Here is a 25,971-nt window from a genome sequence, read left to right on the forward strand (position 1 = left end):
TTGTAATCCTGCTACTCTTGATTAATGAAGCTCTAGGATTACCTAAAAAAAAAGTGTCCAATGGACTGGTGATGGAAGCAGCTGGGGATGCTGCTTGCAGATGATGACCTGACCTGACGGATCGTTAGGTGGGACCCGATAACTACACGATATTCGTGTCGGGGCCCTCGTAGCAGAGGACGGGCCCCGCCCGCATCGTCCTGGTCCTGGATCATCGAGGCTCTCTTCTCTGTCCTCAGGAAGGCAAGGAGGGTGCTGCTACAAATTGGAGCGCGGTGGCTCGGGCGGCCACAGCAGCTGCGCGCGGACCACGGAGACAAATATCTCGCTGCCAGGTTCCAGATCAGGGGGAACAGCGAAGCGGACGCGGAGCGGAGAAGCGCGGGGGAGGGAGGATGGAAGAAGCGGGGCACGGTTACAGCCCGCTCGCCGGCGACGACGAGGCGGCGATCCGTGGCGCCACCGGCGATGTCGACGACGTCAAGCTGAGGCTGCTCGGCTACAAGCCGCAGCTCAAGCGCGACCTCTCGTGAGTAATCAAATCTCTGCTGTGGCTGCTGCTCCGTGCATCGCTTCTGAGTATTTTATGTACCGCGAACGGCGTACCTTAATAATTTATGATTTATGATGAGCTCTCCAAACTCTCTCCAAACAGGCACAAGCTTATCGCCAAATGTCCCTTCTATCTTCTATTAAGAAGACCCTCCGGCCGCGAAGCTTATCCAGGGGATGTTTTTTATTTGCATTCACGCCTTTTAGAAAGAGCCGCTAAATTAAATTCTCTTTTAGGCGAAGGGAGTATGACCGCTTTACCAATAGTGGAGACTCAATCTGGAGACGTTTCCGCCTATATTCCTACGAATGTAATCTCAATTACAGATGGACAAATATTCTTATCCGCGGATCTATTCAATGCCGGAATTCGACCTGCTATTAATGTGGGTATTTCCGTTTGTAGCCATGTTCCCGTTTCCGTTCCCGGAACCGGAACATTCCCGAAACGAGAAACAACGCTTATGAAGATTTTTTACACTAAATTGTTCCCGGAACGTTCTCATTCCCATTCCGGAACGAGGAACATGGAACGTGGCACGTTCCCGGCTTCTATGGTCGCCTCTTGCCGATCGATCCTTCTCAATTTCTTTCTACCTTTACCTGCTGACCAGGAATCTCTTGCTTGCGGGTTTAGTAAACTTGCTGGTTTGTCCAATACTCCTCAGAGTACGCAAAAATACAGGTCAACATACTCCTTTTCAATTTCCGATCAGAGATTGTTTGGTTTGGTAGCTCAGGCCTCATGGGTTCCCTGATCTTTGTGTCTCCGTTTCACTGGATCCAAGATACAGTTCCATTTCTTCAAAAGAAGAAAAAGATATTAGTACTATGTAGAAGGACGGCTCGTCAAGATACCACGTGCGTACTTGTACTAACAGGGACAACAGTACACTTCCTTCTGTTTCCTTTTTTTTTTGAGGGGTCCTTCTGTTTCCTTTCTTCTTGTTGTTTTTTTAAGAAACGCTGCTTATTGCTTTTGAGCCCACGGTCGGTCCACTGTTTGTTTGGTACGGCGAAAGGCCCAGAACTCCAGAATCTCAAATAAATGGGCTAATAGTGAACTGGGCCTAAAATAATAATGAAAAAGGCCGTGACCATTTCGGCCCAGAGACCCTGTTCGGCGGATCTGATCTACCAGCCGGCTTGGTTTATTTCGACTTATTTCTTCTCACATAATACTATTCATTCTACCAACCGAGTACTATTCATTTTACCAGTCGAACAGCCTCTTACCTGGCACTTGTTTGAACTGGTGCAGGGTGGTGTCCAACTTCGCGGTGTCGTTCTCGATCGTGTCGGTGGTGACGGGCGTGACGACGCTGTTCGGGACGGGCCTCCAGTTCGGCGGGCCGGCGACGATGGTGTACGGGTGGCCCGTGGCCGGCGCCTTCACCCTGGCCGTGGGGCTGGCCATGGCCGAGATCTGCTCCGCCTACCCCACCTCCGGCGGCCTCTACTTCTGGAGCGCCAGGCTCTGCGCCCACCGCCGCTGGGGGCCCTTCGCCGCTTGGCTCACCGGCTGGTAAGCCGCCCACCACTGCTACTACTAATCCTACTGCTGCTAGGCGTCTTCTTCTACTACTGCTACCACGAGCACACCTAGTACAGGCAGCTGCTGCAGCCGTGTCATGGCTTGACAAATCGGTAGCACTGCACTGCACGGCCTAGAGAAGTCTCCCCCAAATTGTATCACCAATCATGCACGGGGAGATCAGATTTTGAATTTTTCTGATGCGCGATCAGCTGCGCGACCTTTTGGCAAAGCTAGCTCCTCGAGGAAGGAAAAGGGAAAGCGTCAGCGTCAGCGGTAGCAAAGATGAGGCTGTTCGGCTGTTCTAGACTTATTTGTCTCGGTTTGTCTCAATTTATTTCCTCTCACACAATATTATTTATTCTACTAACCGAGCACTATTCATACAATCACCCGAACAACCTCTATCACGTCGCTGCTAAGCTACTTGACGTACTAGTAAGATGGGAGTATGCTTGTTGCAGCCTGGCTTTGACAAGATTCGCCGTCGTGGCGCATCGCGGACCCTTCTTGTCTGAATAATAATAACAATATAGTATTAGTATTATAATATATATAATCCCAGCATGATAATCCCGCTGTAGCTGCTGCGGCTCAAGCTTTTGACCATCCCTCGCTTAGTCGCTTTCCCACGCTGATGGTGACTGGTGGCATATCTTTCCCCACGTGCAGAACGCAGAAGCCCCACACACATGTTCTTTCTTAAGAGCCATTTGTAAAGGTTTTCGCAAAACGGTATGATCAAAATCGGTGTAACGACCCGATTCGGGATAACGGTTAAAATCTAGCCTACACTTTGAGTAAACCACACCTGCTAAATAACTCTCTTGCGCTTTCGTCCTCGCTTCGCGCAAAAGGTTTGTCGGTGTCCTGACCCGGCGGTCCGGACCCAACCAGTGATGATGTTGCGTGTTCCTCGTCCCAGATGTTGATGCAAGAGGCAATACAGTAACGCACGAGTTTATCCTGGTTCCGGCCGTGGAGCCGTACGTCCAGTAAAGGGGTGTGCGAGAGCACTGTACTATCTTGCACCGGGGGTGCTTATAGTAGGGGTACAAGCGAGGCGAGAGATGGAGGGAAGCTCCCAAGTCTCCGCTATAGGAGGAGTTGATTGAGACGAGTGCCAATATCGGAGTTCAGAGGAGCATATATGCTCTGCTAGTAGTGCGAAGCGTTGTGTTCTACCGAAAGGTGGGCCTACCCCCTTAAGGGAAAGCCCGCCTCCTCCTTTTATAGACACAAGGAGGGACGGTGTACATGCACAGGGGATCGTGGAAGTCGTCGTCTTCTCCCCGAATCGCGGGGGTGCAGTGGTCGAGCACTGTGGGAAGTACACTGTGGGGTATGGCGCCGGGCGTGGCAGTCGTCCTGGGCATCGTCCTTGGTCTTGCGGAGATCGCGCCGGCGTCCTGGCGGCTCTAGCGGGCGGCGTGGTCGTTGCTGTGGGGGGTACAGCCCTCCAGGCATGGCGTGGCAGCGTTCCGAGGGTCCTACAGGCCATGATCTTGTCTTGGTCAAGGCCGGAGCCGCTTCCGAGGGTCGTGCCCATGCCGTTCGAGGGCTCCTCGGAAGGGAAAGTACGGAGGAGATATGGGGAGTTGACAGTATAGTAGCTGGAGCAGTGCCGAGCACGTCTTGCACTGCGTCGCAGGTTCTCACAGTGTCGCCACAGCGCCAGGGAGCAGTGACCGGAGTTGGCGGACGGGACTCCGGTCATAGCCACTGTGGGGAATGGCGGCCTGACGTCGTCTGACCCGGGCGCTGTGGAGGAGTGGTTGGCATTTAATGTCTTCGTATGGCGGGCGGGTGCGCGGAAGGGCCGTTTGTCCTTTCTGTCGAGGGGTGGCCCTGTCCAGCGGCAGAAGAGCACGCCTCAACCACTCGCACTTAATACGGGTGGGTGAGGGAGCTTCCAGCGGAAGGCTTGTGCCCACGCCCGCGTCCGCGTGACACGTGGCGGTTCCGGACCCCTCCCGAGCAGCTAGCTGAGCCGAGAGCTCACGGGGGTCCGGATAGGCACGTGGAGGTCCCAGACCCGTCTGCGGGAGTCCGGATGGCATGTGGCGGTCCCGGACCCATCTGTGGGATTTCGGATGGCATGTGGAGGTCCCGGACCCATCTGCGGGGGTCCGGGTCCGTGACCATAGGTGCTGAGCATTTCCACCTCTGGGACCCGTGGTGACACCGGACCCGTCCCCGAGTGGGAAGCGGGTCCGGGACCGTTGGTCTGGTGAGATGGAGTCGGACCCCAGGGGTCCGGCTACTCAGCTCCTTAGGGAATAGACGATCCGCTTTTTCAAGGGCAGGCTCGCTACCCTCGAGCGAGGCGGAGGCGCAGGGCGCGGTCGAGGGCTTCGGCAGGGGAGCCCTCGAGCGAGGCGGAGATCACCCCGCGGGTTCGATGGGGGTGCGGACAGGCCGCACTGAGTACGTGGGCCGCGTGTTGGCTTCTTTGAGTCCTTTCCTTTCTTCCAGCTTGGAAGGAGGCTGTAGGGCTTCGTGGGCCCGGTTGCCCAACATGTGTTTACGTTTTTAGGGCGATTTTAGTCCCCTGATTAGGGTGCCCCTAATCATGGTACCCGACAGTAGCCCCCAAGCCTTTGGTCGAGTCAGGGGATTCGGCCAGAGGGTATTTCGGCAAATTTACCCCTTGATGTGATCGATCGGTGTTGCGCTCCCGCCAGACGCATCCGGATGCTGGCCTGGTGGATGCGACAACTCGTCGGTCGTGGTAGTGCGCTTGGAAAAAGCGCTCCGAGGCGCGCGTGCCTTCTTGTCTTATTCGGGTGGCGAGTCGCGTCAGCGCGCTGAGCAGGCCAGGGCCATGATGGCTCCTGTTGCTCTACAGCTGGTGCTATTGCTACGCTGTCCCGCGTTCAGGGTCTCAGCCCTGCTTTCCCTGGTCGCCTTACAATGCACCGTTCGTGGGCAGTCGGCCAGCGCCGATACTGGGCTGCTCAGCGTCCAGGGGCTCGGCTTTGTGTTGTTTGGCCACGTCTCGGCACGGTAACCGAGGGCATCTTTTGCTCGTGGGGTGCCGCACCGTCACGGGCGGTCCAAGCCTTCCCCTTGCGACAGGCTTAAAGCTTGGCGCCCGATGCGGCTATAAATAGGGATCGTGGAACTCCCTTTACTCTCCAACTTCCCTGCTCTTACTTCTAGCATCGCCTAAGTCTAGTAATATTTCCCTTTGCCTTTTACGGTCGTCCCCCGGACGGGGTGGCCTGGCTACTTTAGGCTTGGATGCTAGAAGAATGTTTGCGAGCGGCGAGGGAAAGCTGGAGAGGGCCTGCTCACCATCCATCGGCCCGAGGGGTCCTGCCTCTACGATGTCCCTCAGCCTGAAGGGGCGTTGAGATGCCTGACCATGGCGTCGGCGCCAGGTTTGGTGGCCGTTCTTCGCATCGTCCCTTCAGGCAGCTAGAAGAAAGCTTGCGATGTCCCTCGGGGAGATGGGGCAGATGGTGCTGTCCGCCAGCTTGACCCCCCGCAAGGTCTTCGGTGGAGGAGACGCTAGAAGAAAGCTTGCGAGGAGGGCATCCCGCTGGACCCGTGCGGTCTGGGGGTTGCTCCTCGCAATCCCGAGCAGCCTGGTCGCGATGTCGGCCAAGGACTCGGTGCTCTTCATCGGCGCTCGCTCCTCCCCAAGACAGGGGAAATTGCCACGCAGGTGGCAACGCGTTTGTACTTTTCGACGGCTTCGAGCCGGTAACCCTTTGTAATATTTGTTTGTAAAGAGCAATGAAGTCTCCTTCTCCTTCGCGGAGAGGATGATCGAGGGTGTAAGGGTGAGCGTCACCCCTGCAGAGGATTTTGATCCTCGAATGTGTGAAGTTTCCTCCGGGGGGCGCGTCAGCGCACCCGCGGGTGTAGCCCCCGAGGCCTTGGACGAGTGTTTGTACTCGTCCAAGGGCTATAAACGTCGCCCTGCTTGGTTGCTTTACTGAGGTGGTCGTCCAGCGTCTTTTTCAGCCGGCATCGGCACTCCTTTCAGCCGGCCTCGGCGTTTTTCGTGCTGGTACAGCGACCCAGAGTCCTGCTGAACCATCTGGCAGGCGCGCGTTAAGAGTGGGAGTTTTGGTTAAACACATGGAACTTCATAATCGACGGTCGTCGATCCATTCGAGGGTGCTGCCTGAGCCGCGGTGTGCGAGGAGCCCCCGAGCCCTGGCCTGCGTGAAAGCGTTCAGGGGACCCTTGACTTTTATTATGACCCTCGTCGCCCTTCAGCAGGGAGGAGGCTTGAAGCGCACCATGCTACCCATGCCCGGGCCGCGAGCTATGGCTGCTTCAGTGAGCTGTTATCGGGTGATTCAAGTGGACGTCCGTGCCCCGTTCGATAAGGGTCGGCTCGTGGTCCGTGGACACGTCACATAAAGCGCTCACAAAGGTTTGCTAGGCGGGGCTCGGACCCGTTCGATAGGGTCCGAGGGTTCGATGCTCTCCCTCGATGGGATCCCTCTGCTAGGCACCCTCGACTGGCCTTGAACACTGCGTAGGATGTCTCGAACTCCGCATTCGAAGGTAGCTTGTATGGCACATCCATGCAATCCCTGACTCTGGTGATCTGGGGCGCCTGTCGAACCCTCGACGGGCCAGGCTTCGAACCCCTGATCAGTAAGACCTCGGAATGAGGTTCCTTCGAGGGTGAAGAGCCCCCAAAAGGAATATTCCATCACGGTTCGCAAACGGCGCGGAGTCGCAGGTCGTGCACGCGGGTCTTCCGTTGGTCGTGGGCGACGTGGCCCGGTATGTGTGATGCAGTGCGGGCGCGCCTTTTCAGGCGGCTGCCTTAGGTAGGCGAAAAGGCGTGGGAGGCGGCTCACGGATAGAACAGTGCTACAGTTGCGCTGCGCCTGTAAGTTACTGCGTCGTAATTATTGCCAAGTGCGCGCGTGGGAGACTGCGCGGTCGTGGGGCCTAGCCGTCAGCGACAGCAAAATGTACCGCATTAAATGCGGCAGATTTGGGCCACGGCAGTGAATACGCCCGTTTTGATGGATAAAAACGGGGAAGGGGGATTGTTTGGGCTCACCTGGCCATTTTGCCTTCGTCTCCCCTGCCTTTTCCGCCTCCCCTGTATCCTGAGCCCAGAGCCGAGAGCGAGAGGAGGAAGAAGGAAAGAGCGAGAGCGAGAGCGAGAGCGCACCTTAGCCACCGTAAAGCTTGTCTTCCCGCAACCCCCAGCGGATTCGAAGCGATGTCGGATGTCTAGGAGTTGTTATCGTGGGGGAAGTCCACCGCCACCGAGGCGGTTTTGGAGCAGCTGGTCGACGACAGGCTGCTGCCGGTGAACATCAACTCGGAGCGGCCGGCGTGGATCCCCTCGCGGCCAGAGGAGACCGAACCGAGTCCCCCCGAGGGCTACGTCGTGAGTCTCGTGCGACTCCACGAGCTGGGATTCAGCGTCCCCGTCGGCAGATTCATGCGGGCACTGTGCGAGTACTATGGGGTGGAGCTGCACAACTTCAGCCCCAACTCCATCTCGCAGGCGGCGGTCTTCGTTGCTATCTGCGAGGGGTATCTGGGGATCGAGGCGCACTGGGATCTGTGGGTCCATTTGTTCCATGGAGAGCTCTTCATCGAGATAGTGCGGGGCCAGCCGAAGAGGTTCGCCCGCGCCGGCGGTCTGATGCTCCACTTGCGTCCAACCCGGAGGAGTTGTAAGGATCACCGGGGTGTCCGACCCTAGAGGGAGAGGGGGTGAATAGGGTCGCTAATTCGCTTTCTAACCTAGGGCTCAATCTACTTGCATAAGATAAACCTAACACATCCTACACATGCTAGTTATGACTAAAGTTTATCTATGCTACTCTCTGCTTACCCCAAAAGACTTGCAACCTATAGCCAATCCTAATCAAACTAACTAGGAAAGTAAAGGCACACAAGATAGAGTAAGTGCGGAAACGTAATGCGGTAAGTAAAGAGGTAAGTGCAAGAGGGGTGCAAACTCCCGAGTAGACACGGTCATGTATCGTGGTTCGGCTCAAATGCCTACGTCCACGGGACACCTAGGCTCTTCCGATCACCGTCATGCACTAGGCCACCAAGGCGCACCGGCAAGCAAAGGCAAGTGCCCACAAGACACCGAGTCTCGTGCACCGCCACCATCTCTCTCGGTCACCCGGTCGAAATCCACTACGGAGCTTCTCCACCAAGGAGGGGGTCTCCTCTTCCCCGTACAAAGTGTCGGCACCGCTCCACACCAAGTCGGAGGGTCGTCGACGGGAATGCTTTGCTTGCCTCGGCAAGACTTCTCTTAAGCTAGCTCTCTCAAGAACTAAGCCTATACAAGTGCACAAAGCACTCTCTCAAAGCTTCTCACAATCTAGATATGACACTAAGCACTTCTAGGATGGTTGGTGATGGATCTTTGCTTGGGCAGCACTTTCTTCAGCTCTTGAGGCTTCCAACCATATGTGACAACCGGCCATGGGGGTATATATAGGCAGCACAAGCAAATATAGCTGTTGGAGAAAAGCTGCCTGAAAAGTACCTAACGCCGGTTAATCCGACGCTCCCCCAATAGCCATCGTCGGTTCAACCGGCGAATGTGATATGCCCGACTGAAAAAACTAGTCGTTACTTGTATGGGCAATTAACCGATGTAGAGTCGGTTCAACCGGTGAACGTAGTTGTCCTCTGATCAACTAAAAAAATAACTCTCTGGATAACTACACCGACGTAATTGACCAGTGCATCATCGGTTCAACCGATGTATGCATTTTCCTTGGTCTTCTTCTTCGTTGCACCGACATATTCAGTATCTTGATCGTCGGTTCAACCGGTGAGTGTATTTCCAGTTTCCAGCCTTCTGGACAACTGCACCGACGTATATCTTCAGGCATCGTCGGTTCAACCGACGCAAAACCCTAGCCTCAGCTTCTGGGTTTATTGCACTGATGCCTTCACTCTGCTCCTTGTCGGTTCATCCGGTGCACTCTGCTAGCTGAGTCTTCTCTGAGCCCATTGCACCGGTGAGTGTAATTTGCCTCACGCCGGTTTAACCAATGAGTGCAAATTACCTCTGTCTTGGTCCTTTCGACTTGATTTCTTCGAGATTTTGTATCTTTTCATCCCTTGGACCTATAAGCCTGATAATGATCATCTTAACACATATATTAGTCCAAGTGTTGTGTGTGTCATCAATCGCCAAAACATTATATTGAAACATGGCATGAAAGGCTATTTTCGCTACAATCTCCCCCTTTTTGTTGATAGATGACAACACAACCAAAGCAAGCAAGACGAATTGTAAGAATAAGAAATTTGTACCAAATTGAAAAGTTAGAAACTACTTAGCTTGCTATCTTTGCAGGGACTGTTGATAACGCGCAAAGTGTAGGAGCGCCACGTCTCGAGCCTCGTCCACTTGATCCAGCGAGTCCTCGTGGGCTTACTGGTTCTGCTGCTCTTGATAGGCCTTGAGCCTCGGTGACCCATACTCCAGGTCCGTGGGGAGCATGGCCTCGGCGCCATAGACGAGGAAGAATGGGGTAAAGCCCGTGGCTCTGCTTGGGGTCGTCCTCAGGCTCCAAATAACCGAGGGTAGCTCTGTGAGCCACCTTCGGCCAAACTTGTTCAGCTTGTTGAAGATCCTTGGCTTTAGTCCTTGGAGGATCATGCCATTGGTACGCTCCACTTGCCCATTCGTCTGTGGGTGCGCCACAGCTGACCAGTCCATGCGTATGTGGTAGCTGTCGCAGAATGCCAAGAATTTCTTGCCTGTGAACTGGGTACCATTGTCGGTGATTATCGAGTTCGGGACCTCGAACCTGAAGACAATGTCAGTAAAGAACATAACAGCTTGATCGGATCTAATCTTGCCGATGGGTCAAGCCTTGATCCACTTGGAGAATTTATCGATTGCCACCAACAAGTGGGTGTTGCCCCTGGGTGCCTTCTGCAGCGGGCCAACGAGGTCCAATCCCCACACGGCGAACTGCCACGTGATGGGGATGGTCTATAGAGCATGGGCCGGGAGGTGCGTCTTTCGAGTGTAGAACTGGCAACCTTCGCAGGTCCACATGACGCCGGTGGCATCGGCGACCGCGGTGGGCCAGTAAAAGCCTTGCCCAAACGCATTACCCACGAGGGTGCGCGGCGCGGCGTGGTGACCGCAGATGCTAGCGTGGATGTCAAGGATCAGCTCCTTGCCCTCGGGGATGGAGATGCATCGCTGCAAAACACCCGAGGGACTGCGTTTGTACAGCTCGTCGTCAATTAGGACAAAGGACTTGGCCCGCCTAGCGAGGCGCCGCGCCTGAGCGCGGTCCGAGGGCAGGATCCCTCGAATCATCCAGTCGAGGTACTGGGTGCGCCAATCTTGCGAAGTTGGGGCCTCGTCGATCTTCATTGCTTTGGCCTCGTCCATGAAGGAGGTCTCGAAGTCAATGTCCATGGGCTCGGCCTCGTCCGCCGAGGGTTCCCGCCGGAGGGCCCGGCGTTCGAGGGGCCTGGTTCGACGGAAGGCTTGGCGATATCGCGAGCAAAGATGTTCGGGGGGACGGTGGTCCGCCCTGACGCGATCTTGGCTAGTTCATCGGCATCCTCGTTGTACTTGCGCGGGACATGATTGAGTTCTAGGCCGTCGAACTTGTCTTCGAGGCGGCGTACTGCATTGCAGTATGCCTCTATCTTCGGGTCGTGACAGCTAGACTCCTTCATCACTTGGTCGATGACGAGCTGAGAGTCACCGCGTACGTCGAGGCGCTTGACACCAAGCTCGATGGCGATGCGGAGGCCACTGAGGAGGGCCTCGTACTCCGCCATGTTGTTAGACTCAGGGAAGTGCAGGCGTATTATGTATCACATGTGATCTCCGAGGGGTGAGATGAAGAGGAGGCCAGCGCCGGCGCCAGTTTTCATCACTGACCCGTCGAAGTACATGGTCCAGCATTCAGATTGGATTTGTGGTGGGGGTAGCTGAGTGTCCATCCACTCAGTGATGAAGTCGGCCAAGACTTGGGACTTGATTGCCTTGCGAGGGCCGTAGGTGAGAGTTTCTCCCATCAGTTCCACGGACCACTTGGCAATTCTACCCTAGGCTTCCCTGTTGCGGACTATCTCTCCCAGAGGGAAAGACGAGACCACGGTGACAGGATGGGCCTCGAAGTAGTGGCGCAGCTTGCGCTGAGCCAAAACCACTGCATATAGTAGCTTCTGAATCAGCGGATAGCGTGTCTTGGTTTCAGACAACACCTCGCTGATGTAATACACCGGCCGTTGGATAGGCAGAGCATGGCCCTCCTCTTGTCTTTCGACAACGACCACCGCGCTGACCACTTGGGTCGTCGCAGCTACGTACAGATAGTGGGGCTCGCCATCTATGGGTGGTGTGAGAATGGAGGCGTGAGTGAGCGATGCCTTTAGCCTGTCGAGGGCTTCTTGAGCCTCGGGGGTCCACGTAAGCGCTCGGTTTTCCTCTGGAGTCGATACAGGGGGCAAGCCTTTCTCGCCGAGACATGAGATGAATCGGCTGAGGGACGCTAGGCATCCCATGACCCTCTGTACCCCCTTTAGGTCTCGGATCAGACCCATCCGAGTGATGGCCAAGACTTCCTTAGGGTTGGGTTTGATGCCCCGCTGGGAGACAATGAAGCCCAAGAGCATGCCTCGAGAGACTCCGAACACGCACTTCTCGGGGTTGACTTTTTCCCCTTTGGCCCTTAGGCAATCGAATGTGATCCTGAGATCGGCTACCAGGTCATCCGCCTTCCTGGATTTTACAATGATGTCGTCGACATATGCTTCTACGTTCCGCCCGAGATGGTCCCCGAATACGTGGAGCATACACCGCTGATATGTAGCTCCGGCGTTTCTGAGGCCAAAGGGCATCATGACGTAGCAGTACATGCCGAAAGGTGTGATAAAAGAGGTCGCGAGCTGGTCGGACTCTTTCATCTTGATTTGGTGGTAACCGGAATAAGCATCAAGAAAGGATAAAAGTTCACATCCCGCAGTTGAATCTATGATTTGATCAATACGCAGCAAAGGAAAGAGAACCTTCGGACATGCTTTATTTAAACTAGTGTAGTCTACGCACATCCTCCAACTCCCATTCTTTTTCTTCACTAATACAGGATTAGCTAGCCACTCGGGATGGAATACCCCCTTAATGAATCCGGCCGCCAGAAGTTTCTGCAGCTCCTCGCCGATCGCCCGGCGCTTGAGCTTGTCAAAGCATCGCAGGTGCTGCTTCACCGGCTTGGAGTTGGGTCGGATATCAAGGGAGTGCTCGGCGACCTCCCTCGGTATACCAGGCAGGTCCGAGGGGCTCCACGCAAAGATGTCTGCGTTGGCGCGGAGAAAGTCGACGAGCACCACTTCCTATTTGCTGTCGAGGGTGGCGCAGACCTGCAAAGCCTTGTGGTCGGGGTGATTCGGGTCGAGGGGCACCTTCTTGATACCTTCGGCGGGTTCGAAGCTGCCCGCGTGCCGGTGCGTGGAGTCCAAGGCCTTGCTTGCCATCTTGTCGAGAGTGGTTGCGAGGGCCTCGTTCTCCGCTTGAGCATCTGCGTGCTCGACGTACTCGACGTCGCACTCGTAGGTGTGCTCGAACGAGGGGCCGACAGTGATGACACCCTTTGGACCCGGCATCTTTAGCTTGAGGTAGGTGTAGTTGGGGATGGCCATGAACTTGGCGTAGCAGGGACGGCCAAGGATGGCGTGGTAGGCTCCCCGAAACCCCACCACCTCGAAGGTGAGCACTTCCTTGCGGAAGTTGGCTGCCGTGCCGAAACAGATGGGTAGGTCGATCTGGCCGAGGTGTTGGACTCGCCTCCCCGGCGCAACACCATGGAATGGTGACTTGCTGGGGCGGAGCTTGTTCAATCCGATCCCCATGAGCTCCAAGGTGTGGACGTACATGATGTTGAGGCTGCTGCCTCCGTCTATGAGCACCTTAGAGAAGCCAGTGTTGCCGATGATGGGGTCGAAACGAGCGGGTACCGTCCCGGGTGTGGGACGTAGTCGGGGTGGTCCTCGCGGCCGAAGGAAATGGTGTCCTTTGACCAGTCGAGGTAGGATGGCGTGCCCTTGGTGACGGAGAAGACTTCCCGGCGCTCACGCTTGCGCTGCCGAGAGGTCATGTTCGTCGTCGGTCCTCCGAAGATGAAGAAGGCGTTCTCCACCGGGGGGGAACTCGTCGTCTCCACCTTTATCGCCAGCCTCCTTCTTCTTGTCCTCGTCGCGATGCGCGACGCGGTTGTAGTACTTCCGGAGCATCTCGCACTGCTCGAGGGTGTGGTTGACCGAGCCCTTGTGGTAAGGACACGGCTTCATGAACATGTCGTCGAACAGGCCGCCACAGCCTCGAGGGGGGCCTCGAGGTCCTTTGCGGTCCGGGGCAGCGACGAAGGCCCCGTCGGAGTCTTCCGCCTGCCCCGGTCCACGCTGGTTTGGTGGGGCCGGCTTCTTCCCTTTCTTCCCCCACTTTTGTTTCTTGGTGGGGGCGTTGGTCTTGGCGTTGCTGTCCTCTGTGGGCGCATCTTCCTTGCGCTTGTTCGGCTTGTCATCTAAAATGGCACCAACGGCCTCTTCGCCGGCTGCGTAGTTGGTGGCAGCGTCGAACAACTCGTTGGTGTTGGCGGGACAGCTTCGCGCAAGCTCGTGCACCAGGTTCTTGCACGTTGTGCCCTCGAGGAAGCCGTTGATGACCTCGACGTGGGTGACGCTGGGGAGCTCAGTGCATTGCTTGGATAAGCACCGGACGTAGTCGCGCAGGGACTCATTGGGCTTCTGCCAACACCCTTTGAGGTCCCAGGAGTTCCCAGGGCGCACGTACATGCCCTGGAAGTTGCCCACGAAGATCTGGACTAAGTCGGCCCAGTTATGGATCTGGTCCGCGAGCAAGTGCTCGAGCCATGTTCGTGTGGCGTCAGCAAGGTGAAGGGGAAGGTTGCGGATGATGACCGTATCGTCCGTCGCACCGCCCAGCTGACATGCTAGGCGGTAGTCGTTGAGCCAGACTGCGGGATCAGTCTCGCCTGAGTACTTGACGAGGGTGGTAGGCTATCGAAAGCGCGGGGGAAAAGGAGCGATATGAATCTCCCGGCTGAACACACGGGTGCCCGGAGGCTCCGGTGACTCGCCCCTGTCGTGCTCGGGTTCGAAGCGTCCACACCGTCGAGGGGTGTACTTCCTGCTGTTGATGATGTTGCGGGCGTCGCCGTCATCGGCATGTCCGTGTGTGTCGCGGAGTCGCTCCCATACGGGAGTCTTTCCGATGCGGTCGTGCACCGAGGGTGCCTTTGCACCGGGCACTATGGCTGCTTTTCCCTTCCCTCCTGGTGGAGTGTGCACCGAAACTCGTGGTCCTGCCGTGCAGCCCCACAGGGATGCTTCGGGACTATCGAGCGCATGCGAGACGCAGAGCTCTCGGCCTGCTGCACAGCGGCTTGCTCGATGAGCGCCTGCGCCTCGCGGCGCAGGTTGCCACTCGAAGTCGTTGACGGCTCGGGCATCGCTTGGAGTAGGTAGGCCGCAGCGACGAGTTTTTTGCCGGCCGTTTTCAGCTCCGGAGGTTTGTCGACGTTGTCATCGGCTAGGATCCGCTCCCGGGCAATGCGCGCCGCCGCCTGGGCATGTGCGCCACGTGCGGTGCGCTGCTGCTCGAGTGCGTTGCGCAGCTCCTGTGTCTGCCGACGCTGCTCGTCGAGCTTAGCTTGAAGCTCCTTGAGCTTCGCTTGCCGCGCCACCGAGCTTGACGAAGAAGAAGGGGTCACTGGTTGGTTTGCCTGCGCGTCTGCCCCGTCGTTCCCATCATTGCCCGGAGCGTTGTCCTCTTGCCCGTCCTCGAGTTGGACCATGAAGCACTCCCAAGTGGGATCGTAATCCCCCTCGCTGGAGTCCTCGGAGCAGGTGAGGCAGTAAGCCGCCGCGAGCTGGAACGAGCGGAAAGCGTCGGGGTCGCGGACCTCGGAGTAGTCCTCGGCCTCCTCGGCCGTGAAGTTGTCCATGAAGAAGCTGATATCATCGGCGATCGAGCTCGCCGTCTCGGGGTAGGAGTCGTCAGGAGATGATGCGACAAGGTTGCGGATCGACAGGAGGTGATGACCCGGTAGATCCTCGTACTCGGCGAAGTTAGTGCTGGTCGAAGAGGCGTAGGTGGCAGAATTGCGCATCCCGAAGGGAAAGGGCGACGGCGCAGTCGCGCCCCCCTTGGAGGCACTGGGGATGCAGTCGATGATGGTTCCGGCGTAGACGACGCTGAGGCACGTGATGACGAAGCGGTGGCCCCGTCGGCCGCGACGCTGCGCTGCGACATGGCAACCTCAACTCACGTGGGGGAGCTGAGGCGTGCCGCCCTGCGCCGCTCCACGCGCGCTTGTCGCGAGTGCTGGCCCGAGCGCCTGTTGCGCCGGGCTGGTGAAGTCAGAGTGTCAGGGTTGCATCTGGGCGAGAGGAGCTCCATGAGATAACCGTTGCCGGTTGCTCTGAACTCAAGAATCCCGAACCAGATCACGTATCCCGCTGGGAGCGGATCCGAGACGCCCATGGGGAATGGGTTGGATCTGCTCGCCATGCCTGGAGATCAATGGGAACAAAAGAGAAAATGTCACGCAGCGCGTCCCCTACCTGGCGCGCCAACTATTGGTGTCCTGACCCGGCGGTCCGGACCCAACCAGTGATGATGTTGCGTGTTCCTCGTCCCAGATGTTGATGCAAGAGGCAATACAGTAATGCACGAGTTTATCCTGGTTCCGGCCGTGGGGCCGTACGTCCAGCAAAGGGGTGTGCGAGAGCACTGTACTATCTTGCACCAGATGTGCTTGTAGTAGGGGGTACAAGCAAGGCGAGAGAGGGAGGGAAGCTCCCAAGTCTCCGCTAGAGGAGGAGTTGATTGAGGCGAGTGCCAATATCGGGGTTCAGAGGAGCATATATGCTCTGCTAGTAGTGCGAATCGTTGTGTTCTACCAAAAGGTGGGCCGACCCCCTTAAGGGAAAGCCCGCCTCCTCCTTTTATAGACACAAGGAGGGACGGTGTACATGCATAGGGGATCGTGGAAGTCGTCGTCTTCTCCCTGAATCGCGGGGGTGCAGTGGTCGAGCACTGTGGGAAGTACACTGTGGGGTATGACGCCGGGCATGGCAGTCATCCTGGGCATCGTCCTTGGTCTTGTGGAGATCGCGCCGGCGTCCTGGCGGCTCCAGCGGGCGGCGTGGTCGTTGCTGTGGGGGGTACAGCCCTCCAGGCGTGGCGTGGCAGCGTTCCGAGGGTCCTACAGGCCAGGATCTTGTCCTAGTCAAGGCCGGAGCCTCTTCCGAGGGTCATGCCCATGCCGTTCGAGGGATCCGCGGAAGGGAAAGTACGAAGGAGGTATGGGGAGTTGGCAGTATAGTAGCTGGAGCAGTGCCGAGCACGTCTTGCACTGCGTCGCAGGTTCCCATTGTGTCGCCACAGCGCCGGGGAGCAGTGACCGGAGTTGGCGGACGGGACTCCGGTCACAACCACTGTGGGGAATGGCGGCCTGACGTCGTCTGACCCGTGCGGTGTGGAGTGGTTGGCATTTAATGCCTTCGCACGGCGGGCGGGTGAGCGGAAGGGCCGTTTGTCCTTTCGATCGAGGGGTGGCCCTGCCCAGCAGCAGAAGAGCACGCCTCAACCACTCGCACTTAATATGGGTGGGTGAGGGAGCTTCTAGCGGAAGGTTTGTGCCCACGCCTGCGTTCGCGTGACACGTGGCGGTTCCGGAGCCCTCCAGAGCAGCTAGCTGTGCCGAGAGGTCACGGGGGTCCGGATAGGCACGTGGAGGTCCCGGACCCGCCTGCGGGAGTCCGGATGGCATGTGGAGGTCCCGAACCCATCTGCGGGGGTCCAGGTCCGTGGCCATAGGTGCTGAGCATTTCCAGCTCTGGGACCCGTGGTGACACCGGACCCGTCCCCGAGCGGGAAGCGGGTCCGGGACCGTTGGTCCGGTGAGATGGAGTCGGACCCCAGGGGTCCGGCTGCTCAGCTCCTTAAGGCGTAGACGATCCACTTTCTCGAGGGCAGGCTCGCTACCCTCGAGCGAGATGGAGGCACAGGGCGCGGTCGAGGGCTTCGGCAGGGGAGCCCTCGAGCGAGGCGGAGATCACCCCGCGGGTTCGAGGGGGGTGAGGACGGGCCGCACTGAGTACGTGGGCTGCGTGTTGGGCTTCTTTGAGTCCTTTCCTTTCTTCCAGCTTGGAAGGAGGCTGTAGGGCTCCGTGGGCCCGGTTGCCCAGCATGTGTTTACGTTTTAAGGCGATTTTAGTCCCCTGATTAGGGTGCCCCTAATCACAGTACCCGACAAGGTTCGAACCGGAGTAACTAGCTTCCCAGGAACCGGCTATTTAAGCTGGTTCAATTCTCTCTCCGTTTCCAGTTTGGGAGTAATGAGCTGAGCCCCGCGATGCTACACCGCGCGGCCCAGTCGGCCCGTGGGCCGTGACAATCTCCACCCGTTAGGATTCGACGTCCCCGTCGAGCCAGCTTACCCATACGGAACAAAGGAGCAGGATCTGCTCTCTTGGCCACGTCCCATACGTCTAGTGCTAACGATCTCATGTGCCACGTTCGTCGATTTACTGCCAGCAGCCCATGTGTGTGTCCGTCCACACATGCCGGTGGCATCCGTGTTCCCACGCGCACAACGTACTCATGTACGCGCACTTCTACCTGTACGTGGCGTGATACCGCGAGAGTTTGGCTCTGATACCCCTGTAACGACCCAGTCCGGGATAATGACTAAGATCTACTTTATATTTTGAGTAAACCACACCTGCTAAATAACTCTCTTGCGCTTTCGTCCTCGCTTCGTGCAAAAGGTTCGAACCGGAGTTACTAGCTTCCCAGGGACCGGCTATTTAAGCTGGTTCGATTTCCTCTCCGTTTCCAATTTGGGAGCAACGAGCTGAGCCCCGCGGCGCTATAGTAGCTCGTGCTACAGCAACCCGTGCGGCCTAGTCAGCCCGTGGGCCGTGACAACCGGTGAAGAAAAGAAAATTAGTTTCACCTATTTTAGTTCATTTAGCTTAAGGTTGCAGAATATTTCCACACTCGACTTGCATAGAATAGGTGAAGGCCAAACCGGAATAAAACATTCAAAGCAGATCATCCATTCATCCTTAATTAGTTTATTATTACTTGCTTGCCCACCGTGCCGCACGCCTGCAGCCTCCTGGACCGCCGCCCTGTGGCGGTGGGTGACACTGACACGGTTACACGAAACACCTCAAAAGGCGGATCATGTATTTCTGCGCGTGCACCATGCTGAGGCCTGCGCCGGCCGACCGGGATTTGCTCCATGGCGGCCGGACGCGCGCGCCGACCGGCCGACGTGCTCCTTTCCCCCGTCTCCTCCGTGTCGCGGTCAGCCATCCGCTCTCGCTACCTTTCACAAACGGTATCGCTTCCAGCTTCCTGTTCCGATCGGACGGTCTAGCCCCGACGGCGACGCACGGTGGTGGCGGCGACCTTGCCGGCCGGCTCGCTCGTCGTGCGTGCCGCCCGCCGGACCACAAATCCAAATCCAATGGCTTCTTGTTCCGATCGGCATTTTTGTTTGACCTGCAGCTACGCAAGATGCGTTACAAGCTAGTACTTGCTGCTGGTACCAATACGATTGAACCGTCCCTTTTAATCTGCCGCAGTCGGCGATACGTACGTTACGTAGGCGCCCGGATGGCCACACGATCGGGATTTCTTGCTATTTAGGAGTGTTAAATAAACATTTTTAAAATCTTTTAGTAAAATTTTTTGAAAGCGAATCTTGCTATTTAGGAATGCTAAATTAAAACAATTTACAAAAAAATTTGTACGAATAAGTTGTAAATCATGAGATGAATCTAACAAGCCTAATTAATTCATAATTAGTAAATAATTACTGTAGCATCACTGTTATAAATCATGAATTAAGTGGACTCATTAGATTCATCTCGCGATTTACAATTTATTCATGCAGAAAATTTTATAAATAGATTTTTATTTAATACTCCATGTGTATATCCAAACATTCGATGTGATGTTTTTTCGTATAATTTTTTTTGATCTAAACATACCCATTCGTGAGCGCGCGCCACGAAGCACGCTTGCGATCCCGAGCAGCTCCAAACTTTTCTTTTTTGGAAAGTTTTATTTTCCACGATTTTCCTCTTTTAGAAAGTTACAAAGTTGTATATATAATTTGTATGTATAATATTTTTATCCAAACTTTTATATAATATATTTTCAATGGAATTGTTGTTAGAAAAGTTTAGGATAAATTTTGTCCTTATAATTTTTTGAGAATAACTTGGATAACCTTTAATCACAAGTTTCACATAAGAATTGTGCCAATGGAAATTTACAAGTAAAATTATAATTAAAATTTCTCCGCATAATTTTTCTAACACGACGGCTTTTGTAAATAATTTGTACAATAATCACGTCATTGTAAATGTATACGTAAACTTATTCCGCACAACTTTTTGCCTAACTCTTTCTAGATAAACTTTTTAAACATATGAATTTGATTAGATATACGGTTAAAGGTTGTAGCTATCCAAATGTTAAATAAGGAAGATACAGGGAAATGAAAAGGAAAGAAAATATGTACTAATGATCTGCCCATTGTAATGATTGTAGATATTCTTATGTTAACAAGAAAAACTAAAATAAAATGAATGCTACGCACCGCGCACGGATGCGTGGTGGAAGGCGTGGCCCCGCGCGGAGTGGAGCGCGTCAGGTGCATCGCCCACCTGCATTAGCTCTAGCTAGAGATGGATGAATTGGATTCCGACAGCTTTGTCTCTCGTTAGAGCTTAAAATAAATTCAGTTATCTGGATTAACTCTCGCACTGTCACACACTTACCTCATCTAAACCTAATTGAGCATCTCGATCAAATAGGGCGCGTGCTGACACAACGAATCCCCAACCATGTAAGAGCCGGGATTAAACAATCCTGTATAACCCTGAACTTTATAACAGTCTACTTGACGTCCTAACTTTCCAAAACTGGTGCACTTTCACACCCTTTTCTCTCTAAATAATCCATGATAAGCGCAGTGGATCTTTTGATTTATTTAGAACAAAAGATGCAAAGTGCATCAGTTTTAAAAAGTTAGGAGGTTAAACAAACAGTTTTAAAGTTTATGGAGTTACCGAGACTCTGGTCATGTTTAGGGGAGTAAAATAGACTTCTTTTCTAGTTTTGTTTTGTGTATTGAAAACCGTTCAATTTTTTACATTAGGAAACCTTTATTCGCTTAGGGAAAATTATAAATATTCTTAATGAGAAACGTGCACGCATGGTCTCCAAAAAGATAAATTCCAAACGGAAAGAACCAAAACTTCTTTCGAGCGCTCGCAAACGACACCCCCGGGGAATCAATGCTAATTAGAGACCTTACTCTACAAAATGCTACACAACGAATTGACTATTATGTATCCTCTGCACGAAGAAGAAAAACCTAAGAGGACAGCGACACGTACGGTGCCAGTTTGTTTGTATGCGTGTAAGAGCAAACCATTCTACTCGATCGAGGATGTCCATAGGCCCCTGGCTGGCTGGCTCTAAACATGACGACAAGGCCCGTTTGTCTTTCTGGCTCGCCATGTCGTTTATGTATCTTGGACATGTCCCTTGTGTGCCACCTGGTATAGACGTAGGAGTACACAGGGGCGGAGCGGGGGGGGGGGGGGGGGGGGGGGGCGGACAGGGCTTGGCCCCCATGAGCCTCAAATTTCCATTACAAATTTAAATTTTGATTAAATTTTTATAGAAATTTGTATGGTTGACCCCCTAACAATGAAAAAAAACGACATCCTGGCTCCGCCCCTGGGAGTACACGTACTTCCTTGCATATTGTACTCAAGGATATCCACCATTCATGCGTGTGCCTTGCATATCCAAGTAAGTCGAGAATTTTGTTCCCCTTCACAAACAAAAAACAATATTTTTTTAAAAAAATAATAGGAAAAAAATTGTTGACTAGGAATGGACCGACCTCAGCAGATGCGAGATGGCCCATATGCATTGGTCCAATTTTTAATTTGGCCTCGAAATATGTTTATCTTACGGGGAGGGAATCTCGTTAACTGCTACTAGTAGTACGAAGCAGCACTGTCGCAGATCCATCGTCCACTTAGGCAGAATCTTGTGTCGCCCCCAACTCCCGACTTCCCGAGCCCGGAGTAACAAACCATTCCCAGGTATCCACATCTGGTGCCCCTTTTCTCGGGCCCCATCGCACTCTCCTCGAGTTGACTGCATCCGCCGCGCGCGCCCAAAGCCGCGGCCGCCATACTTGTTCCTCCTCCCCTTCGTGGACTCCTCCCTCCCTCCCCATTCTTCTCCAACGATTCCACCCCTACCCCGTCCATTCCGTTCCTTCCTTCAAGTACCGGCTCCTCCTCCCGGGCGCCCTCAGCCCCCCTGACTCGCCTCCTGAGCTCGCCGCACGTCTCCCTCCCCGTGCGAGCCACCTGCCTGCTGCGGCACACAGCGCGGCGGCAGCGGTGTCACAGCTAGCAAGACCGGCCGGCCTCCCGCGCGCGCGCGCCATGACGTGGAATAAGCCCCCGGCCGCCGGCGCTGCCGCCGACGTCGACGACACCGGCCTCGCGCGCCTCCGGGAGCTCGGGTACAAGCAGGAGCTCAAGCGCGACCTCTCGTACGTCCCTGGCCTCCGCCCCGCTCGGTTGTCCCGTTCGTTCAATACTTCAACCTCCAATCGGCAGGCTCATTCCTGACGCCGGCGATCGCGCATCGCCGCCGCTGCTGCTGCGTGCTCCAGGGTGCTGTCCAACTTCGCCTTCTCCTTCTCCATCATCTCGGTGCTGACGGGGATCACCACGCTCTACAACACGGGCCTCACCTTCGGCGGGCCCGCCACCATCACCTTCGGCTGGTTCGTCGCCGGCGCCTTCACCATGGCCGTCGGCCTCTCCATGGCCGAGATCTGCTCCTCCTTCCCCACCTCCGGCGGCCTCTACTACTGGAGCGCCCGCCTCTCCGGCAAGCGCTGGGCGCCCTTCGCCTCCTGGATCACCGGATGGTACGCGCGCCGCTCCTCCACTCTAGCCGCCGTTCTTGCAACGGCCGCCGGGTTCCTTGCCCCGCCGGGAAACCGGTGGGGTGATAATGATCGGAGGAACCGGCGGCGAGCGAGGATCATGTGAAATGTGAACTGGCTGCGATTAGAATACTCTTGCGTTTGCGTCCCCATGGTTCTTCCTGCTGCCACACCGCATTGGCGTGAGCGACAGCTTGGCGTTCCTCTGTTTCTTTATTCTGTTTGTTCTCTGATGGAGCAAGCGATTCGTTTATCGAGTCCACTGTCCACCAGATGGGAACGGAGAGGAAGAGTCTGTTAGGATTGCTAACCTGTTGTGCTTTTACTTTTACTCAGGCTGGTTTTTATTACCGGTAGGATGCAAGTTAGATAATTTTAGATCACTGGATCGACTCAAAAAGTTAATAAAATAAATTAGGATGACATTATATGTAAATAATTTAGGAGGAGAAATGAACTAGTAGAATGATATGCTATTATAACTAATTAGCTGATCAAAAAATACTATTGGATACCCACTTGCATCCTTAATTACTGGTGTAAACTAGGGTTAAAAATGCATGGAATCTTTTGCTTTTTTGTTTAAATTTCGGATCATGTTGCCTATCTGGTGTTTGGTCAACGCGCCTGCTTTGACCTTTCACTGGAACATGAAGAACAGCGTGGCAAAAATTTTACAGTTCTGTAAAAAAAATAGAGGGTGTGGTAAAGTTCTTGTCCTTCAGTATACGGTCAACTGAGGCTTAGAATATCATACAGCAGTGCCTTTCAGTATTATTAAACGGCTGCTTTAGCTACAACTATATTGAGACAAGGACTTTTAGCGACGAACACAACGACAACTCTACAGCATTAGATATGGCCATATGGGGTAGTTCATGAAAGGCGACCATTCTTGCCACGACATTGATGTATTTGATTGCAGTACATTGATTTTTTGGGCTCTGATTTTTGCCTCCTCTTTTTTTTTGGTCTGACTTTCAGGTTCAACATCGTTGGACAGGTGAGCAGCAGTCGCTTCCTTGAACCTCGCTTTCCTTCGATCTCATTCTCCTCATCAGCTTCTGTCTGAAACTCTGAACCCTGTATGCCTGTGCAGTGGGCGGTGACCACCAGCGTGGACTACTCCCTGGCGCAGCTGATCCAGGTGATCATCCTGCTGGGCACCGGCGGCAAGAACGGCGGCGGGTACCTGGCGTCCAAGTACGTGGTGATCGCCTTCCACGCCGCGATCCTGCTCAGCCACGCCGTCATCAACAGCCTCCCCATCACCGTGCTCTCCTTCTTCGGGCAGTTCGCCGCGGCCTGGAACATGTTGGGCGTCTTCGTGCTCATGATCGCCGTGCCCGCCGTCGCCACCGAGCGGGCCAGCGCCAAGTTCATCTTCACCCATTTCAACACCGACAACGGCGCCGGGATCCGCAGCAACCTCTACATCTTCGTCCTCGGCCTGCTCATGAGCCAGTACACGCTCACCGGATACGACGCCTCCGCGCACATGGTTGGTGTGCACGCAAGAAGAACCTGAAGCAATGGAACATCACTTGTTCAGAGTAGATAGCAGCTCTCCTGAATTCCTGATGCTGGTTGGGTTGATTGCTGATGCAGACTGAGGAGACCAAGAACGCGGACAAGAACGGCCCGATCGGCATCATCAGCGCCATCGGCATTTCGATCGTGGTGGGCTGGGGCTACATCCTCGGCATCACGTTCGCGGTGAAGGACATATCCTACCTGCTGAGCCCCGACAACGACGCTGGAGGGTACGCCATCGCCGAGGTGTTCTACCTCGCCTTCAAGAGCCGGTACGGGAGCGGCGCCGGCGGGATCGCCTGCCTGGGGATCGTCGCCGTCGCCATCTACTTCTGCGGCATGAGCTCGGTCACAAGCAACTCCAGGTGATGGTGTGACCCACTCTGCTGCCTTCTGAATTCTGATTGGAATCCTCTGCAGCAGCCGGTAGAGAGATCGCCCCACTGACTCTTGGCATTGTTCTCTTCCGTCAGGATGGCGTACGCGTTCTCGAGAGACGGCGCCATGCCCTTCTCCTCCGTGTGGCACAAGGTGAACAAGCAGGAGGTGCCCATCAACGCCGTCTGGCTCTCGGTTTCCGTCGCCCTCTGCATGGCGCTGCCGGTAATCTGCTTGCATTGCCCTTTCAATCAGATTTCTTCGCCTCTTGATTGATCGAGCTCGATCGATCGCGCGCCATGGTCGATCGACCGGCCGGCATGCTGACCTGCTTGCTCCGTTCGTGATGGGCAGTCGCTGGGCAGCCTGGTGGCGTTCCAGGCGATGGTGTCGATCGCGACGATCGGGCTGTACATCTCGTACGCGCTACCGATCCTGTTCCGGGTGACGCTGGCGCGGAAGCACTTCTCGCCGGGGCCCTTCAACCTGGGCCGCTGCGGCGTGCTCGTCGGCTGGGTCGCCGTGCTCTGGGTGGCCACCATCACCGTTCTCTTTTCGCTGCCCGTCACGTACCCGGTGACCAAGGACACGCTCAACTACACGCCCGTCGCCGTCGGGGGGCTCTTCTTCCTCGTGCTCTCGTCCTGGGTGCTCAGCGCCAGGCACTGGTTCAAGGGCCCCGTCACCAACCTCGACGGATGAGCTAGCTGAACGCGCGCGCGCGCTGGCCGGGGTGGTGCGCGACGCCATGGGATGGGATGGATGTGTTCAGGGGGTCACGGTGGAGGCTGCTCTGCTCGCATGCTAGTTGCTGCTGTTGTATGGTGGCTGGTTGTTTTAGCCAGGAAAATGTGTGCGAGTGGTGGCATTCCACGGGAGACAGGGAGGGAGGCAACGAGATGTTGTAGTACGAAAGAAAGACCGGCAAGGCAACCGATAGAGTAAATTCTGTCGCTAGGTAAAATGCATCAGAATTAATAGGATGCAGCATTTCATTGCGTCAGACAAAGATATCCGTCCCAACAGAAAAAAAAAACTGGTGTTCTAAACATCAAAGCCCATCAAGTAGTTGGTAAATGTGTCTCCACATCAATCGACTGAGATTTTGATATCTGTCAATCGATCATCCATCCATCACCAAGGGCTCTGCTGCTACCTGACTGTTATCGAGCCTGTAGTTCACGATTGCGCACCTGTTTTTATACAAGCACATCATATCGGGCGTCACTTTGGTTTGGAAACCCATTAGTGTTGTGGGCCTGTTTTGCGTCAGTTTTTGGAGGCCTGTTAAGAGTGTTCCTGCTGTTATTATTGGCGTAGGTCCTGTTCTTTTCTTTTGGCCAACTAGAATACAAACAAAAATCACAAGAAACCAAAATTTTACATGTACAATTTTTGGCTGACAATTAAATTAAATGTATAATTTATCCTAGTTGTAGAACTGGGGCCTTTACTGAATAGACCCTAGTTGTAAAACTGAGCAACAGGCCCACATACAAGCTGTGTGTTGTAGCTACTAGTTTGTTTCTTCGACCATTTTCCATATACAACCATTATAAACATCACATTACAACACATGAAAATTCTACATACAGAAGTATAATATGCTCATATCATAAAATGGGATGCTAAAAAGTCACACCTCCAAAAAGATAACAAATTATATCCAACCAGATATACACCCAACACCCCAATGGGCCAAACTCCAAAGCAAAAATTAGGTAATAAACCATCACCACCACAAGTGGAAGAAAATGTGGAAAAGGCAATAAACATGCCTCTTTCCTGAAACCTGAAAAAAATACTAACTGTAACTTGAATTTTTAGAAACTACAAAAAATTACAGATTAATCTCTAGTCGGGAAAAAAAAGCTGAATTTCTGTATATTTGAACAGAGTACCAAGCAGCAGAAGTATATGCACACATACAAGTTCAAATCCACACAATACATC

General features: G+C 54.5%; 1 protein-coding gene across 2 annotated transcripts; it reads left to right on the forward strand.

Moving 5' to 3' along the window:
• Positions 1–234: 234 nt before the first annotated feature.
• On the forward strand, positions 235–25,129 carry LOC120675178 (amino-acid permease BAT1 homolog). 2 transcript variants are annotated; one of them, XM_039956283.1, is made up of 7 exons: positions 235–529; positions 1,814–2,077; positions 23,092–23,110; positions 23,207–23,608; positions 23,716–24,005; positions 24,114–24,243; positions 24,373–25,129. In XM_039956283.1, the coding sequence occupies exons 1-7, from the start codon at positions 396–398 to the stop codon at positions 24,718–24,720; spliced, it is 1,587 nt and encodes a 528-aa protein (XP_039812217.1). In that variant the 5' UTR covers positions 235–395; the 3' UTR covers positions 24,721–25,129. The 2 variants fall into 2 exon arrangements, with proteins under 2 accessions (XP_039812217.1, XP_039812218.1); XM_039956284.1 differs by lacking the exons at positions 235–529; positions 1,814–2,077 and adding exons at positions 20,954–21,705; positions 21,829–22,089.
• Positions 25,130–25,971: the final 842 nt, after the last annotated feature.

Source organism: Panicum virgatum, chromosome 5N (genome assembly GCF_016808335.1).
Source record: "Panicum virgatum strain AP13 chromosome 5N, P.virgatum_v5, whole genome shotgun sequence".
Lineage (NCBI taxonomy): Eukaryota > Viridiplantae > Streptophyta > Magnoliopsida > Poales > Poaceae > Panicum > Panicum virgatum.

Bases quoted from the DNA above. Each gene is read 5' to 3' on its own strand.
- LOC120675178 (XM_039956283.1), top strand. From the start codon at position 396: ATGGAAGAAGCGGGGCACGGTTACAGCCCGCTCGCCGGCGACGACGAG. The intron at 530-1,813 runs GTGAGTAATCAA...GAACTGGTGCAG, and splicing joins CAGCTCAAGCGCGACCTCTC to GGTGGTGTCCAACTTCGCGG. The intron at 24,006-24,113 runs GTGATGGTGTGA...CTCTTCCGTCAG, and splicing joins TCGGTCACAAGCAACTCCAG to GATGGCGTACGCGTTCTCGA.